General features: G+C 50.9%; 1 protein-coding gene across 1 annotated transcript in view; it reads right to left on the bottom strand.

Moving 5' to 3' along the window:
- ZIC4 (Zic family zinc finger 4) overlaps window positions 1-16,064 on the bottom strand; it is a 34,988-nt gene that overhangs the window by 6,362 nt on the left and 12,562 nt on the right. The window contains exons 4-5 of the mRNA XM_087818512.1: window positions 14,909-15,308; window positions 12,614-12,729 (exon numbers count right to left, since the gene is read on the bottom strand). Of these exons, the coding sequence (XP_087674638.1) occupies window positions 12,614-12,729; window positions 14,909-15,308 (516 nt within the window). The remainder of the gene's footprint in view (window positions 1-12,613; window positions 12,730-14,908; window positions 15,309-16,064) is intronic.

Here is a 16,064-nt window from a genome sequence, read left to right on the forward strand (position 1 = left end):
CAAATGAGCCCTCTGCCTTTGTACTCAAAAGGTGGTTTACAAACTGTGTGCCTAACCTTAATCCTAAGGAAATTTCACAAGATTCAAAAGATGAAATTCTGATCAGAGCTCCTCCCCCTCCTCTTGATAACACTGCTGTAAATCATTGTGAAATTACAGTGTATCTCAGCTGCACCTCAGTCAGAGTATCCACGTTATTGCCTGCCAGCAAAATAAATGTAACAGCAGTCGCATTAAAACATTTAAGAAGGGTAAAAATTTCCAGTGATCTTTCAAACCCAACTCGACATTAATTCTTAAAACTAAGGTTGCAGAGAACCTGTTTGGAAGGTTTCCTGGTTGAAGTCGATTTGTTCTTGTACCTGAAGCAGGTGATGTTTCTGCAGAGACATCTGAATGGCAGCGGGAGTGAAGGGCAAATCTAATAAAGCCTAATAAAGCATGAGCGTCAAAATGTCATTAAACTTATAAAGATGAGACTCAAAATCACCAAAAAGGTAAATGTCTTCATTAGTCTGATCTCTGAAGACTGTCGAACATTTCATTAATTTATAATTTATGATTGTTTGACAAATATTGAAAAGTATGTAAATAGGAGCGGGATAATGTCTTTTCTGCGGGAGATGAGGAAATGACCCAAACTGTACGTGCCTGCAAGATTACACACAGGACCAGCTCTCTGTTATCAAACTGTGCCGCCCCTTTAGCCAACATATTGTGCAAGTGACAAGTGAAATAGGGCAGATAAACCAATGGTTTAAAACGTAATAAAGACAACAGCCATTTGCATTTTTTACATTTTATTACAAAGGTAATTTACTATGACACATTTCTGAATGTAATTTATGAAAACATGTTAAAGCAATTACATCATGTGTACAGTCCTCATAGCTACAAAAATCAGATAAATAATGATATTATAGATCCTCAGAGAGTTTCACTGTTGAAAACATGTCATAAAGGGAACCCTTTATTTCAAAAACGGGTTGTGCCAGATAAAATAATGGAATTAAAATGTAAAATTAAGAATAAAAGCTTAAGCACTAGAAACTCTTTGTTGGAGTTTCAAAATTAAACCTGTATGATGATGATTTTTCCCCTTCTGAAGTCAGTGTTAGGTGCAAAGTATAAAAAGCTTCTTGGGAGGGAGATACAAGAGGAATGAATGTATGTTTTGTCTTTCAAACTTCTGATCTCATTCCTGCTCTCCGTGTCTCTTTTCTGAAGCACAGGACTGTGCCAGCCTTGCAAAGCAAAAGAGAAATTCACTACCAGAAGGTCAATACTGTCGGAACATATCACCCTTCAAGCCGGTGTTCTACACCAGCCTGTCCTGAGTTATCAAAATGGGAGAAAATTCCACGGGGAAGAGGGAGAGAAAAGTTTACTTAACAGAGAATGATATAAAAACAAGGGATGCTTCATTCCTCCTCCCACTCCCCAGATGTTAATTTATTTTGTAATAACTTCATAATATGTCTTAAAACTGAGAGTGCATGAGTAGATACTTTAGATTCAACTATTCTAATCAACTTTGGGGGTGGACAGGAACCTTCCTTCTGCAGTTATAGGCACAGCTTTGCAAAGGCTCTACCTTTAAGAGTCAATCATAAAGCATTCGCCGAATGGGCCCTTTTCCTGCCTGTGGGGGACATGCCCTAGGTTCATTCCACAACCTGAGACTATCTGAAAGGCCTGCATGTTTGCTCGAAAGATCCTGTAGGGAGTGTTCAGACTTACAGCCACGACTCCTCTCCCTGCCCTATTAAATTTCTCCAACCTAAGAGAAAAGGCCCTGGACACAACTCAAGTCCGTATCTGTGGGCCATGGGGAGCGCGCAATAACTGCCCTGGCATCCTCTCTTTCAGCTGGGGGTCCTGGCAGCCCACAGTAACTGGTCCCCAAAGCGTCCCACTCTTAACCACTTGCAGCACCGCAAGTGGAAGTCGAAGCGCTGAGGCCCCTGGCGTGCGCCCGCAGAGCCCCGCCCAGCTCCCGAGGGCGGGCCCTCGCACCCGCGGCCGACTTCCTCAGAGCAGTGGGCGCGTGAGCCCGGGGCCTGGCGGCCTGGGCCTCCGGAGTCCCCGCCCGAGAACCTTTGCTCTCCCCCGCCCCCTTGTACACAGTTGGCGTCGAAACTGACCGAAGGGCTGACGCTCCCACCACCTTCGGGGGAAGCCGGCGCCTCCGCTCTCCGCCCAAGGGCTCTCGGGCGGGCGTTGCGCGCAGACAGGCCAGAGCTCAACGGGCTTCAGCCCCAGGGCTGGCCTCTCGCCCCTGCCCTACCCCTCCAGAGCCTTGGGTCGCTCTTCTACCCTGCTTTAGAGCAGAGTCTCACTTTCAGCCCGGACTCGGCCCCACCCCAGGAGAGGCTGGGGCTAAGTTCTCCCAGCCCCCGGCCCAAGGGCGGGTCTCAGCGCCTCCCCTCGCCTCCAGCGCCCGCCTGCGCCCAGGGGGCGGGCTGTGGGTTCGTTTTAACCAGGGTTAAGTCAGTCCTCGGCTCCAGCTTTTGTCTCTGTTGGAATGTTTAGGGGCTGCATATGCTTTTGTGTTGCAAACAGCAAGCAGGGTCCCCAGGAGTCCCTGACCCCGTGCCTTGCCGGGAGCACGGTTTCCCTGGACAACTGTGGCCGCGCGGCCTGCGGGCGGTGGCCTCGCGCGTGCACGCGGCGCCCGGCCCCCGCGCCCGCGCCCCCCGCGCACAAAGAGAGTTCGGAAGCGGGGGGAGGGGGGCAAAGGGAGAGAGTTGCCCTTGCACTGTGGGCGAACTACCTGAGCACGTGAACCAGACAGAAAGGGGGAATATAATGAAGTCGAGGATTAATTAAGGGGGGGGAGACTGAAAAACAATACCTGCTGATGTGTCAGCTTCAGTGGAAACAGGATCTTCTAATAACAAATGAAACAATGAAAGGGCTGCGTTGCTCCCCGTTAAGCTCTCCATACACGGCCCGGCTTGCATCTGCAAGGCCGTGTTTTGAAAACTTACAGTAGATGCAAACACAAACTTTCCCGCATTGTTTTTTGTTTTTTTTTGTTTGTTTGTTTGTTTTGTTTTAATTTTCCTCTGCTTGTCAAGCTTGTCTTTCCAAACAGTCAGACGAATTTAAAAAGAAGGCGCAGGAGAGGTAGAAAAAAACCTCCACCACCACCACCACCCCAGAAATGATAAATAGCATCGCATAGCTAATCGCTGGAGGGCGCGTTTACCGATTCATAATCATTTATTCTTGGTGATGTATGGCTCTTACTCTTAAATCTGAAAAGCTTCTATTTGAAGGTGTAAATAGCTTTTTTTCTTTCCTGCAGTAAACCTTCCTGCGTTAGCAGTGATTGATCTCATGTACAATTCGTCCCAGAGTGCTATTTTACAGGGGAAACACTAGCTTTTGGAGATTAACTGGGGAGTCTGTTACATATTAATGAAGCTGGGAGATATACTAACGTTTTGGTAATTTAGTTATTTGTGTCTCGCCATCGCCGCTCTTTTCCTTTAGACCCCTGCGGTTGTTATCCAGCGAATTAAAAAGTAGTCCTTAGAATTATTTTTTTTCCACTGGCAACTAAATGCCATTTAATGTGAAAAACAAATGTTGACTTCTCTCTTGAAGGAAGTGTGTTTCTTGGCAAGACATCAAAGTGTTTTAAACTGTATTAGTGGGTTATGTTAGTTTTCCTACCCAGAGCCTGCGCCAAAATAATAGCTAATGGAAGAAAAAAGAAAAGAGAAGCCTTAGCCCGCCTCTGTCAGAGAAAATAAATGATTTGATCTTCTAGAAGAAGGGGAGAAATATAAAACTCTAGGATAAAAGTGTCCCTAGCAAGAGGTCTCCTAAAACATGATCATTAATATCCCACCAAATAAGGCATCAAAGTCATTAGTGCCTGTGTGCTCTGGGAGAGAGAATGTGAACGAATTGCAATCCCGAATGAAAGCCACGTCCTGCAAAAAGAGCTTACTTCATAGCCCGCGATAAAATGGCACTCATTCTGCTTTCTTGTAGCGTTTTTATTTTCTTTTTAAAATGCTCTGGCTCCCCATAAAGTATCTGGGGGGTTGTGTGCAGACAGGAAGCCTCTCCAGATACTCCGCACCCTCAGTTCCCCAGGTTCGGTGAGGGGGGGGCAGTTTGAAAGGCTATTTAGAGGGGAGCGAGCGCCAGCACCTGCCTTGTGTAAGAACAGGTGGACCGCCCGTGTCTACTCCCACGGAGCCCGCTGAGTCCTGGGGAGCCAGGAGGTGGGAAAGCATTCCCGAGGGACGCCTCTGCCCCTGGGTCCTGATCCTATGAATCTTAATCTTAGTCCCGTGGCCCTCGGAGCGCCTTCCCCAGGCCGAGCCCTCCCTCCTCCCCCAGAAGGGAGAGCCCCGTCCGGTTCCGCCCGCAGCCCGTCAGCGCCTTCGCGCCGACGCCGGGCCCTGGGTACCTAGACCCGGGCCTTCCGGCGCAGGAGCTGCTGTGAGCGCAGCTTCGGGAGGCAACAAACTTTCCAGAGCTGCGCTGGAAAGTTTGTTGCCTCTTGAAGCTGTCGCGGGGGGGAGGGGGGGCGATTTATGTTCTTTATAAAAATGTGGTTTGGAAAAATAGAAAGAGCCTTGAAAACGTTGTTACAATGAAAACGGGACAAATTAGAAGACATTTTCCGTGATCAAAGGCGGGAGGCAGAGCGCGCATGGGCATTCACAAAGCTTCGCTCATTCACTCCCGCCTCTGCAAGGCAGCGCAACAAGCGTGTCCCCCGTTGACAAGGCGCCCTATTCAGGCTGCAGGTGCGAAGTGGGCCGGCGCGCTGGGCCACATTATGTCAAGGTTGTTGGAGATTAGTGTTCGGCCTTAATAACTAAAGCGCTTGATTTACATCGGAAAAAAAGCCCCCTCAGCCGTGAAAACAAACTCGTTGAACGCGTGATCATTGCGAGGGCGGCTGATATCCTAATACTCCCATTGTCCTCAGCTGGGCCCAGGGGCGCCCTGGCCTCCTGCGCAAGGGCAAGGTCTGCGTTGCCGGCGGTGCACCAGGTCCCTGGTCGCAGGCCTGCCCGGTTCTGGAAGAAAAGGTGATGATGGCTGGGAGTTTTACTGGGGCCTAAGAAAGATGGAGTAGGGTCTTCCCTGAGAGTCCAGACCTGGGATCCCAGCTTTAGCAAAGCCTGGGATAGGAGAAACATGGGGGATCCAGGCAAGCCCTCCGACAGGTCCAGCGGTTCAGTGTCTCAAGGCGGGAGCAGCTCCAGCATTACTTTTGTGGGAGAGTTACTGGAAGAGCTGGAGGATTTGTCTTGAAGTGTCCTGGGCAGGAACAATTTTGCCCACAGGTGGTGATTATTTGAGGGCACCTGGAGAGCTGAAGAAACACACAAAGGCCCAGGGCACAGCCACTGGCTTGAGCTGCCTTGCCTCCAAGAAGGCCATTTCTCCTGTCCAGGCCAAATCTCTTGTTTCAAGAAGAGTCCATTTCAGAGAAGTTCAGAACTACTTGTACTCCCTGCCTCTCTTTCTCTGCAGTTTCCCTGTTTTGTTTTCCCAAGGATAGAGGGAGGTCCACTTTGGCTTTGGTTCTGCTTCCTCTGGGGTGGGTACTGGAGAGCAGATTCCATTCCCCATACACTATCTGAGCCTTCCACATACCCCTACCCCATCCATGAGAAGAGATACAGAGAGCAAGAGGTCTGTGGTTGGGACCTAAGAACAGGCATTTCGGTACAGATATCATCTATTCTAACTGCAGTGTCTTTTGTGGAAGTCAAAATACTTAAGGCAATTTCCATAAGTTCAGTGGGGACTAGGTGAGAAAGCTGTGAACTATTGTCTGGCCTGTAAAAAGGTCGTAAGTCAATGCGCTGGTAGCTGACCTGTCAGGGGAAGGTGTAAAGGCTTTATTCATGCAGTCTCTGCTATGTTCCCAGCTCTCACAAAAGTGTTTCTATGATTCAATTTTCTTACCTCTTCTCTTAATTAAAAAGCTGAACCATTAGAATAGCACCTGCATTGTGTCCTGACAGTGCCTGCGTACTAATTCCACAGCCTTTACAACCAGTATTTATAACATAAAATCAGAGATTGAATAAAACAGGATTTTGCTTCCAAAGCCCTGCTAATCCCTTTTTAAAAGGGTCTGGTGAAATAATTCAGAACAGTATCCGGAAGTTGGATTACGGCTCTCCACCCTTTTTTTTTTTTACTTTTTACAATGAAATGATATTTCACACTTAAAGGAAGCCCCATTATTCTACAACAGTTGTTTTTTTTTTTTTTTTAATGAGAAATTTGGCAGGTTTTTTGGATGCAAAGAATTTGAAAATGGAATGCTTGCTTACTAAATGCAGTGGCAGAAAATGTAGCGGAAATTTTTATGGCATATTTGAAACACAAAATTTCTCAGATGAAAGTGGGTATAGTGTGATTCAGAATTGTTTATATGCATTGTGCATCAGGTGACTCTCATTTCTCTCAGAGAAAATAAGTAAGCAAAGCTTTTGGGGCCAGATGCCTATTTTTCATAACTTAGAAATATGCATATTTCAGACAGAACACTTTTTACTAACATGCTGGGTGTATTTTTAAAAACACTTAATGAGCCCAGCTGGGCATGGCTCAGCGGTTGAGCATTGACCTAGGATCCAGACGATCAGGGTTCGATTCCTGGTCAGGGCACACGCCTGGTTGCAGGCTCCATCCCCAGCTGGGGGCATGCAGGAGGCAGCCAGTCAATGACTCATCACTGATGTTTCTATCTCTCCCTCTTCCTTCCTCTCTCTGAAGTCAATAAAGATACATTTAAATAAATAAATAAAAATTTAAAAGTAATAATAAATAAATAAAGAAAAAACACTTAATGAATACATTGATGAGTAGGAAAGGTAGAGGCCTCATTACACCTTGAGCAAGGCTTTGCAGTGGCTCAGGTCAGGAGACCTTGAACTGTTTGCAGTTTCTCCCCAGTTCTGGCAAAGAATATTATCTCATCTGGCTAATCTGATCTTGCACGGGCCAGCTGTCAGTCACAGGCAATGAAAAACTAGATCATCCTTCTGATATACAATATAAATCATCTGATAATATTCTTCCTGTTGTTTTTCCCTCTTATTTTTGCTATTATTCTACAACTTCAGGGTCCAACCAAAGCCACAGAAATTTACCCAATTTTAGTTTCTTCTCTCTGCAGACATTTTCCAAGGCTGCCGATGGATGGAGATACAAAACCATGCACATCCCCCATTCTACTTGTTTTGTACAAATCAACACTTTTGTCCTGCACTTTGGCCCATACAGTCTACGCTGGCTCTAAGGAAGCCCACGATGCAGAACAGGCTTCAAGCCCTCCTCCCTGGTCATAATTACATTGATTAACTTGCATCCTGTTGTAACTTTTTTTTCATTTTTTTTTCCTATCCAGCTGTTTTGGATGTTTGCAAAACCACTGGAATATTCAGAGGCAAACCACCAAGCCTCCCCTAAATTGTCCATTGAGTTTCCCTTTTTCCTGAATGGTTTGGGGGTTTGAACTTGATGAAGTTCCTAGAAAACTCTCAGGCACTTTCCTCATTGAAGACATTTGGGTTAAAAGGCAAGGCCACCCTCATGCCCAGATAGGAAGTAGGTGACAAGTGAAACATTATTGTGGGATCCTCAGCCACTTGGTAGCTGTTATTAGTTTTCCCGGAATGAGGATTCTGTATCAGAAAACTATTATTATGAAACGGGCCCTGATACCCTTCCCGGAAAAAATGTGTTCTCGTGTGGCTTTTGCCCACCCAAAACACCCCCTCCACTTGCATTTCCCACCCTCCACACCTGGGTCTTGAAAAACCCAACCTGGGACTCACACTAACGGCAGAGACTTAAAAAAAATTTAAATCAACACTTGGGCTGGCCTGGCCATAGAGTTTACTGTAGTGCTAGTGTCTCAACAAGTGTGTGTGTGGGGGGGTGGCATTAAGACAATGGGGGGGGGGGTTCCAGCCTCTTTCTGCACCCTCATACACTTAATTCCCTTCACTTTATTTTGAACCTTTTAAAATAAATTATTGTCTCTGCCTTGGTGACCCGCTGCGTAGGGCTCTGAACCTCTCCCAGAACATGCACTCCGGTGGCTGCAGAGCCCGCAGCCAGGCGCCTGCTCCGGGAGGAGCGCTCCCTGCCGATGGCCCCCGCTGATGCCACGTCTTCCAGGAGGGCCTAGAGATCTGAGTCAGGAAGATGCTACTGGGTGTGTCTAAAAGGTGCTGCCATGTAAATAATAATAACAACCGCTTACCGTGCAGATTCTAAATAGTTCAGGGATTATCTTATTTAACGCTCAAAACAAACTTCTAAATTCTATGTTAGCAGATGAGGAGATACCACGGGAATGTTTGGTCTGCGAGGCCCAGAGGGAATAACTGACAGTCTCAGATTTCCCCAAACTGCCCTCCGCCCTGCCATTGCGGGGTGCGGGGGGGTAATTTCCCCAGAAGACAGGGGAGTTTGTCTCTAGGGTGAGGCTAAACGGGGGCCCTTGAGAACCACTGAATTCAACCCTCTGCCAAGGAGTACGAGCTCTCCTAGGGGAGGGGCGCGGAGGCGCCCAGCGCACAGCCCTTCCCTCTCTAACCCCTGGATTCCTCCACCCCAGTTCCAACTAAGAGGTTCAAAGGCAGGCCCTTCCCCCTCCGAGACCACGGAGGCCAGGGCCAGCCGTCCCTCCGAAGACTCTCTTTTCACCTCGCTCGCAGAGATGGTGGGGGCCACCACTCGGGGTCCCCCGCCCCCCGCGCTGTGCTGGGACTCCGGGCAGCCCGGCGAAGAGGAGAGCCGGGCCGGAGGAGCCGGGCCCCGCAAGCCCAGCTTTCTTCCCAAGCCCACTAGCTCCCCACCGCACCCATTCTGTCCGTGAAAGGGCCTTAAGGAGCGCGCTTGGCCAAAAGGCCGGGTCTGGGGAGGCGCGCAACTTGTCCCGGAGCTGGAGGAGGGGCTCCTTCCGCCAGAGCCCCGAGGCGCGTTTGCCCCAGCTCTGCTGTCCAGCGGCCTCCTGCCCCGTGGCTCCCGGGGGCCTTCCTCTCGTGGCCGCTCGTTTCACACCCGCAGGTGTGTCGCCCTTTCGCCTTTGCGCGGGGTCCCTCTCCCAGCCTTGCCTTCAGCACTGCATCCCTTGCGCTAGGAGCTGGGCCTCCGAGGTGCTCTCCAGGGAGACCTAGCATTCCCACCCCCAAAGCGGTGGTCCTTTCGCTCAGCGCTGCGCGGGCCCCGCCAGGCCCGCGGGAACCTGCTTCCCACGCGTGGAGCCGGGCCCAGCGGAGGGGGTCTCCGCGCCCACCCAGGGGACACCGGGGCTTAGAGGCTCCCTGACTGCTGGGTAGGTGGGGGAAGGCTCTAGTGAGTCCTGTGGTCCTGGAGAATCCAAAATTATTTCTCCAGAGACAGGGTCAGATGAAGGGCCCCTGCATCAGACGCTAAACGCCACCGAGGATTCCAGTCGGGCTCAGGAAAGCGCGGGGCGCCTGTAGCCACGCGCGCTGAGGGCTGGGCCCTTGGCGGTTCTGCGCATCGCCCGAGGGAGTGGAAACGGCTGGGAGGCTGCAGCCAACCGGGCCCCGCGTCCCGGGTCAGGGCTTAGGCGGGGGCTGGAGCCAGCCTGCCCTGTGATTCTCGTTCCTTGTTTTTATTCCCTCCAACTACTGGCTTTCCCTAGAAAGGCAGAGGTGTTTGGTGGGAGGGTGCCCCGTGCGGGGCCGCGGGAAAGGCGGCCTTTCGGGAAGACACTGACTGTTACCTTTTCTCCTTCCTAATGGCTGTCGGTTGACGAGGGCCAATGTCACTGGGCGAAGCTGGGGGTGAGGGAGGTCTCCTCCACGATGGCAACTTTGGTGGGTCCCTCCGTTTTTCTACCCTGAACAACTAGACTTCAGAGATGTTCCTGGGTAGCTGCGAGGAAGGCAGGGAAGAGGGCTGGAGGCTGTGGGAGAGTCCACACCTTTACCAGGACCATGAAGCAACAAGACACTCAGATCCAAAAGAGGAAGGAAAACATCACATCCTTTATTTCCAAAGAAAATAGGAAAATGCAGGTCTGTGTACACAAAGATCTTTGGAGGGAAAATCAATCACAGCTTTTAATTCACTTTTACATATTTACAGCAAGATTAAGCCAACTCTTGCAACTGTGTTTTCATTGAACAATCACTTTCAGTCAAGTACTTGTAACAACTTTTTTTAAAAATTTCAACTTAGTTCATAATTTAGGATGCTAAGGGGACAGATGATAAATCACAAACAGAGAGGATGCTAAATAGTCTAAGGTTTCAGTTCGGTTTGTGTGTGTGTGTGAATTATGATTACAAAACATTTGCCTGTCTGTATAACTCACATTTATTGTAATCATTACATTCTCTCATAAATTAGTGAGATAAATAAACATATGGGGACCTCAAGTAAGCAACTAAAAATCAATATAAGAGACATTTTGTTGCAACTATAATAACAGCATGGGTTACAGCTTGAGGAAACTTCTTTACAAATCATTTAGTCAGCACACATGGAGTTGAGAGACTGAAGCATCCTTGTTTATTTAAACCACCTTTAAAACCACATGAACGAGGTTTGGGGAAATCTGGACAGGGTGAACGATTTTTCCTGGGCACAATATAACATGAAGAACTGCCTATATGGATGGGAGCAGGGGGGCGTTTGCATGCACTCTGGGGTCACTATCTTGTAAACTAAATCTTCTGAACTCCAATTGCCAAGATTCTGAGGAAAACAGGAAATTATATATATAAAAAAAAGTCTCTCTCCCTCAAGCCGCTCTCCTGTCTATTAATGGCCAAAAAGGCTTGCTGATTGCTGCTAGTGAGAGGAAACACAGAATGGGCCTACTTTTAGCAGAGATTGTCTTTGAAGGAGCAGGAAATATTAACAATAACTTTGTTGCAGCCTTAGGTTCCAAGGATCCCAGGCAAGAATATTGGGAGCCTGAGGGGTCCCCAGAGGAGGCTCAGCTGACCTGACTTGGACTGACTGAGTGCAGGCCAGAGCATAGAGAAGCCTGCACACTTGAGTCAGAGCCTGTGCAAAGGGCCCCTCAACATCTGCACACCTCCACGGGCCTGGGACCTGATGTCTCTGCATTACTTTTGTTTTCCCCCAAGCAGGACTTAGCCCTAAAGTTACCAGTTAGTGTGCGTGTCTTTTCTTTTTAAAAGAAGTTTGATTTTTATCTCTTTAGAAACGGTTTGAAACTAACAGGGCAGAGGGAGTTTGACAGAGAGGAGAACAAATCGCTGACAAAGAGCCTTTTACGTTTCATCAGCGTTGTTAGGACGACAGGCAGGAATGTCTCAGATAATAACTCCCACTTCAAAGATTTCTCAGCTCAATAGAAAGCGGACCATCCTTTTCATTCAACCACAAGGACTGGCACTAAAGAAGACTCCACTGTTTGATTTTTTCCACCATGTTTATTTTTCCCCTATTCTCTGGGGTACTTGGATAAAATAAACAACATGACAATTAAGGGAACATGGACTTCTAACTTTCCTGCCATCTTCCCTCTCCCCTTGGCCTTGCACTCTTGAGCTCGTGCCCAGGGCCAGCCCAGGCCTGAGGGGTACCATACACAGCACTCTAGGGAGAAGCCAGTTTGGGGGGCTGCGAGGGACTCCTGGGAGAGAGGGGCAGGATGGCCTGCCCTGGGGGCCAAAGTGGAAAGGACCGAAAGCCACGGCCTGAACTTCCCAGACTCATCCAGGGTGGCCCCCCTGCCCGGCAAGCCCCTTTCAAACTCAGGCCTCCACCTTGCTCAAGATGCAGAGAGGTCTGTGCACAAAACCGAGAGCTCGGAATGCTCACTTGCTTAGCTTCTGGGGTTGCCCTAAAGTTATTTACTCCTGACCTTGGAGCCCCTTGGAAGAGCAGCCAGGACGCGCAGAGTCAGGCCCCTCCCTTTCCAGGAAGCGCCCCCGGCCCCGAGCCCCGGCCATTAGAATGCAGGGTGAACCCCTAAAGGCCGGCGAGGGGGTCCCGGGGGGAAGGTACACTGGAGAGCGCGGTGACAGGATTAAATGGCGTGAAAGCAAAGGTCGGCGCGAATGCGGCGTCCGAGAGGGTCTGCGGGGAAGTGTGCCGCCTTTGAAGGGCCGCGGCCCGCGCGCATTTCCATGGCGAGCCTAACGCGGCGTGCGGATGCGCCGTCCGCTCACACTTTCAACCCCAGAACCCGAGCCTTTGAACGGCCCGAGCTTGATTAGACCTTTCTCCTTTTCTTTCCCCTCTTAAAAACCATTTCCTCGCCTTTAGAAACTCGCCATCAAACCCAAATGCGCCCTCTGATCACCGCAGAAAGCAGAAACAAAGGGGCCGAGCGGCGATTCAAGCGGCCTTTCTCTCCCCTCACATTATTACCCATTTTTATTATGATCGGGAACAAGTGCCCATTCGCGTGGGTTTTGTTTACCGGAAATTAAATGAAAATGATTTAGTCCGCGTCAAACAAAAATATATACTTGTATACACAGGAAAAAAGGCCTGTTAGACGTAAATATTATGTCCTTAATGAAAAGCCTGGACGGGCTCCAGCCTCGGCCTTTCAGGACTTCAGTGCGACTTGCCCATTGCCATAGAAATCCTAACTTACCATGAAGATGCACCGCGGCGGAGACGCGGCGCTTTGTGCGCGGCCCTTTGATGTCGCGGGCGAGGCGGGCTCTCAGCTGCGCGGGCGCGGGCACCGACGAGCCACGCGGAGGACATCTGTAACGAGCGGATGAAAAATTAGAGGCGATGAGTGGCCGACCAAACATTGCTATTTTATTTTATTATTCTGGGTGGGGGTGGAAGGCAACGAGTCCGCCTGGGGACGGGGGAATTTCTGAAGATCGTCAGAACAAGCAGACTGCCCAGATGCCCTGTGCCCTTCGCCGTGGGGCGGGGCGTTTCCGGGAGCCGAGCAAGATTTGCTGCCAACCCGGCCTCGACCAGGCAGCCTCGGGGCCCTACTGCAGTGCGGGAAAGAGGGGCTGGTGGACCCCCTTCCAGAAGGAGAGATTCACCAAGGATGTGTTGGGAAGATTCTGCTTCTTATTAGGAGTCATGAAAACAGTCCCACTTCAGTTAGGACATTATTTATCTGAGGAAACTGGGGGGCTGCTGGGCAGGAGCGATAATTGCCTAATGCCTCTGAAGAGGAGAGCAGAGGAAGACCCAGCAGAGTGGCAGGGCCAGGACTTGTCTGCTGGGCTCAACTTTCAAAACTGAACTCTTTAAGGGTCCCCCCTAGGTGGGAATACCACACCCCTACTTATCTCCAAATTCTTAGGGGACTGGAATGGGTCTGTGCGAGGTGCCCCCCCCCCCCTTTCTTTTTTTCCTCCTAAACAGAACGAGGATTTCTGGGAAGCCCCATTCTCCCGAAGGGTGGCAGACTGAAATAGTTCCCAATCCCCTCCCCCCTTAGCAACAGTTGCAAAGGCTTTCCTCTCCCCTGACACCAACATCTGGTTCTCTTTCTGGGGACTTAATACCCGGCACATAAAATACACATCCAGACCCAGCCCTGGTTGGGTAGCTCAGTTGGTTGGAGCATCATCCGGATGCAGCAAGGTTTTGGGTTTGATCCCTGTCAGGGCACATACAAGAGTTGACCAAGGAATGCATAGGTAAATGGAACAACAACACATTGATGTTCCTCTCTCTCTCTCTCTAAAAAAATAAAATAATAATACACATTCAATCTAAGCCCATTTGGGTGTTTGCCTTTAAAACATTCGTTATTGCAGTTCATCTCTTGTCCCCTCCTTCACCTTAAAAAAAAAAGTTAAGGCCACCACTGTACTATTTTTGACAGACCACCTCAGAATTGACTCAGTTTATCCAGACACCGTGGCCCGGGGGGGCTCCCTTTGCGGTGGAGGCCTGGGTTCAGTGACGTCACTGGCTCACTGCGCTCCCAGCGCCCGCAGCCGCAGGCAGAGACCCGCAAGGGCGGGAGGCAGGAGAGCGCGGGAGGCCTGGGGAGACCTGGGGCACTGAATCCTAAAGCCCCTCTAGCACTCTTTTGCCTGAATTTCCTGTTGTTTGGACTCACCCCCCACCCCAATTATATAACGTCCATACGAAGCAGGCAGGCCAGCAGACAGATGTACCTGTGTGCTCGGGTCAGTCCACTGGGGAGGGCATGCGGTCCCCAAGGGTGCCGCGGAAACCCTCTCATCTCTTTTACAGAAGTCCTTGGAAATTCTGGGATCTGGAACTTGTGTGTTTTGGTTTCAAAGGACAGCTGGGTGGTGGGAAATTGTAAGGAAGCAAAAGAGGAGGGAAATAGGAGGTAAGATATAAGTGATCCGAACTTCAGATGAGGCTCCAACTGGGAACTGAGAAAGGAGTGGGGCTGGCAATCCCAGCGGCCCAGGCCCGAGGAAAACAGTTCCCATCCTCTGAATCTCCGGAGGACTTTGTGGTCTTACTTTTGTCAACCTGAAGTTGCCAAGATTGCACATAAACTCTCTCTCTCTCTCTCTCTCTCTCTCTCTCTCTCTCTCTCTCTATATATATATATATATATATATATATATATATTTTTTTGCCCGTCTGTTTATCTGCCTTCTCTACCCCAACACTGCACTGGTTTCATGCTACCCAGCCATGAAGGTGTCTGTGTGGATGTGAGCATGGGGGGGGGGGGGTACTGGTGTGATTGTACAATAAATGAGTACCATATTTACATTTCAAAATAATGGACATTTTATCAGCATATTTAATGAGCTCTAACAACTATTAGTGGCAAGCTTCCTTCCTTCCTTCCTGCCTGCCTGCCTGCCTGCCTTCCTCCTTCCTCCTTCCTCCTTCCCTCTTCCTTCCTCACCTTCTCTTCAAGCCTCAAGGCCGGGGCCTAGACTAGCAGTCAGTGCCCGCCGAGCAGCGGCCCTACTACCGGCGGCGCGGGCCAGGTGCTGGCGCGGGCCTCGGCGCGGCGGGGGCAGTGGCGACCCGGCCAGGACCTTGACACACGTACCATTCTCTCAATTCGGCGCCACGCGCCGCCACCGCCGCCGAGGAGGCCACCGGGGGCTCGCGGCCGAAGTCCGAAGAGAGCGAGTCGAGGGCGGACGGCGCGGCGGGGTCGTAGCGGGCGCAGGAGGGCGGCGGGGAGCGCCCGTGCACCTTCATGTGCTTGCGCAGCGAGCTGGGGTGCGTGTAGCACTTGTCGCAGCCGCGCACTTTGCACGTGTAGGGCTTGTCGCTCGTGTGCACGTGCGAGTGCTTCTTGCGGTCGCTGCTGTTGGCGAAGCGCCGCTCGCAGCCCTCGAACTCGCACCTGAAGGGCTTCTCCCCTGGCGGAGGCAATGCAGAGACGTTAGTGCGGGTGAGCCGCGGCCGGCTCGGCCTCACGAACCTCCCCCGGCGTCTCTTCCGTTATTTGGAAAAGAGCCCGTGACGATTTCAGAAACCTTTGTGTTCGGCCCCTCGGGTCCCGCACCTCCGCCGGGCTCGGAGCGCGCCCTCTGGGCTGCCTCGGGCGGACCTGCACCCCCCTCTCCTGCCCGGGCCCGGGGGCGGGGGGGGGCAGGGGGAGGAGCGACGAGGACTCCATCTTAGAGGAGCTTCCGTCCTGGAAAATCCCGATCCACTCCGATTGTTTTCCTCCAAACTCTCTCCACCCGGAGCCAGAAGCTCCTCTGCCCAGAGAACAGAGTTGACCAAAGAGGTCTCATCTGCCCAGTTCACAGCTGCTGCTTCTGCCAAAGGCCTCTGCTCCCCACTCAGAGGCCCCCCCCGCACCGCCCCCCCCCGCCCTGGCCCAAATTGTTTCCTAAAGTAGGTTCCGTGTAAAGGCCGAGGCGAGGGGATGATTTAAGAAAGCGCCCCCGATGCACGAGCCGTAGGGAAAGGTACTCTGAGCAATGACTCACTTCAGAGGCGGTATTTACGGGAAATGGAGCCCCCCTTCCCTTGGGCCGCCTGAGGGCAAACATTTAGCAGCGCTCCTCAAACCCTGCCTAAGCGGCTCGGGGTCCCGCGCCCCACGCGCGCCGCCGGCCCTACTTTATGACGCTGCCCGCGGCACCAGCCGTCCAGGCCGCGCCGAG

Source organism: Miniopterus natalensis, chromosome 6 (assembly GCF_054644295.1).
Source record: "Miniopterus natalensis isolate mMinNat1 chromosome 6, mMinNat1.hap1, whole genome shotgun sequence".
Taxonomy (NCBI): domain Eukaryota; kingdom Metazoa; phylum Chordata; class Mammalia; order Chiroptera; family Miniopteridae; genus Miniopterus; species Miniopterus natalensis.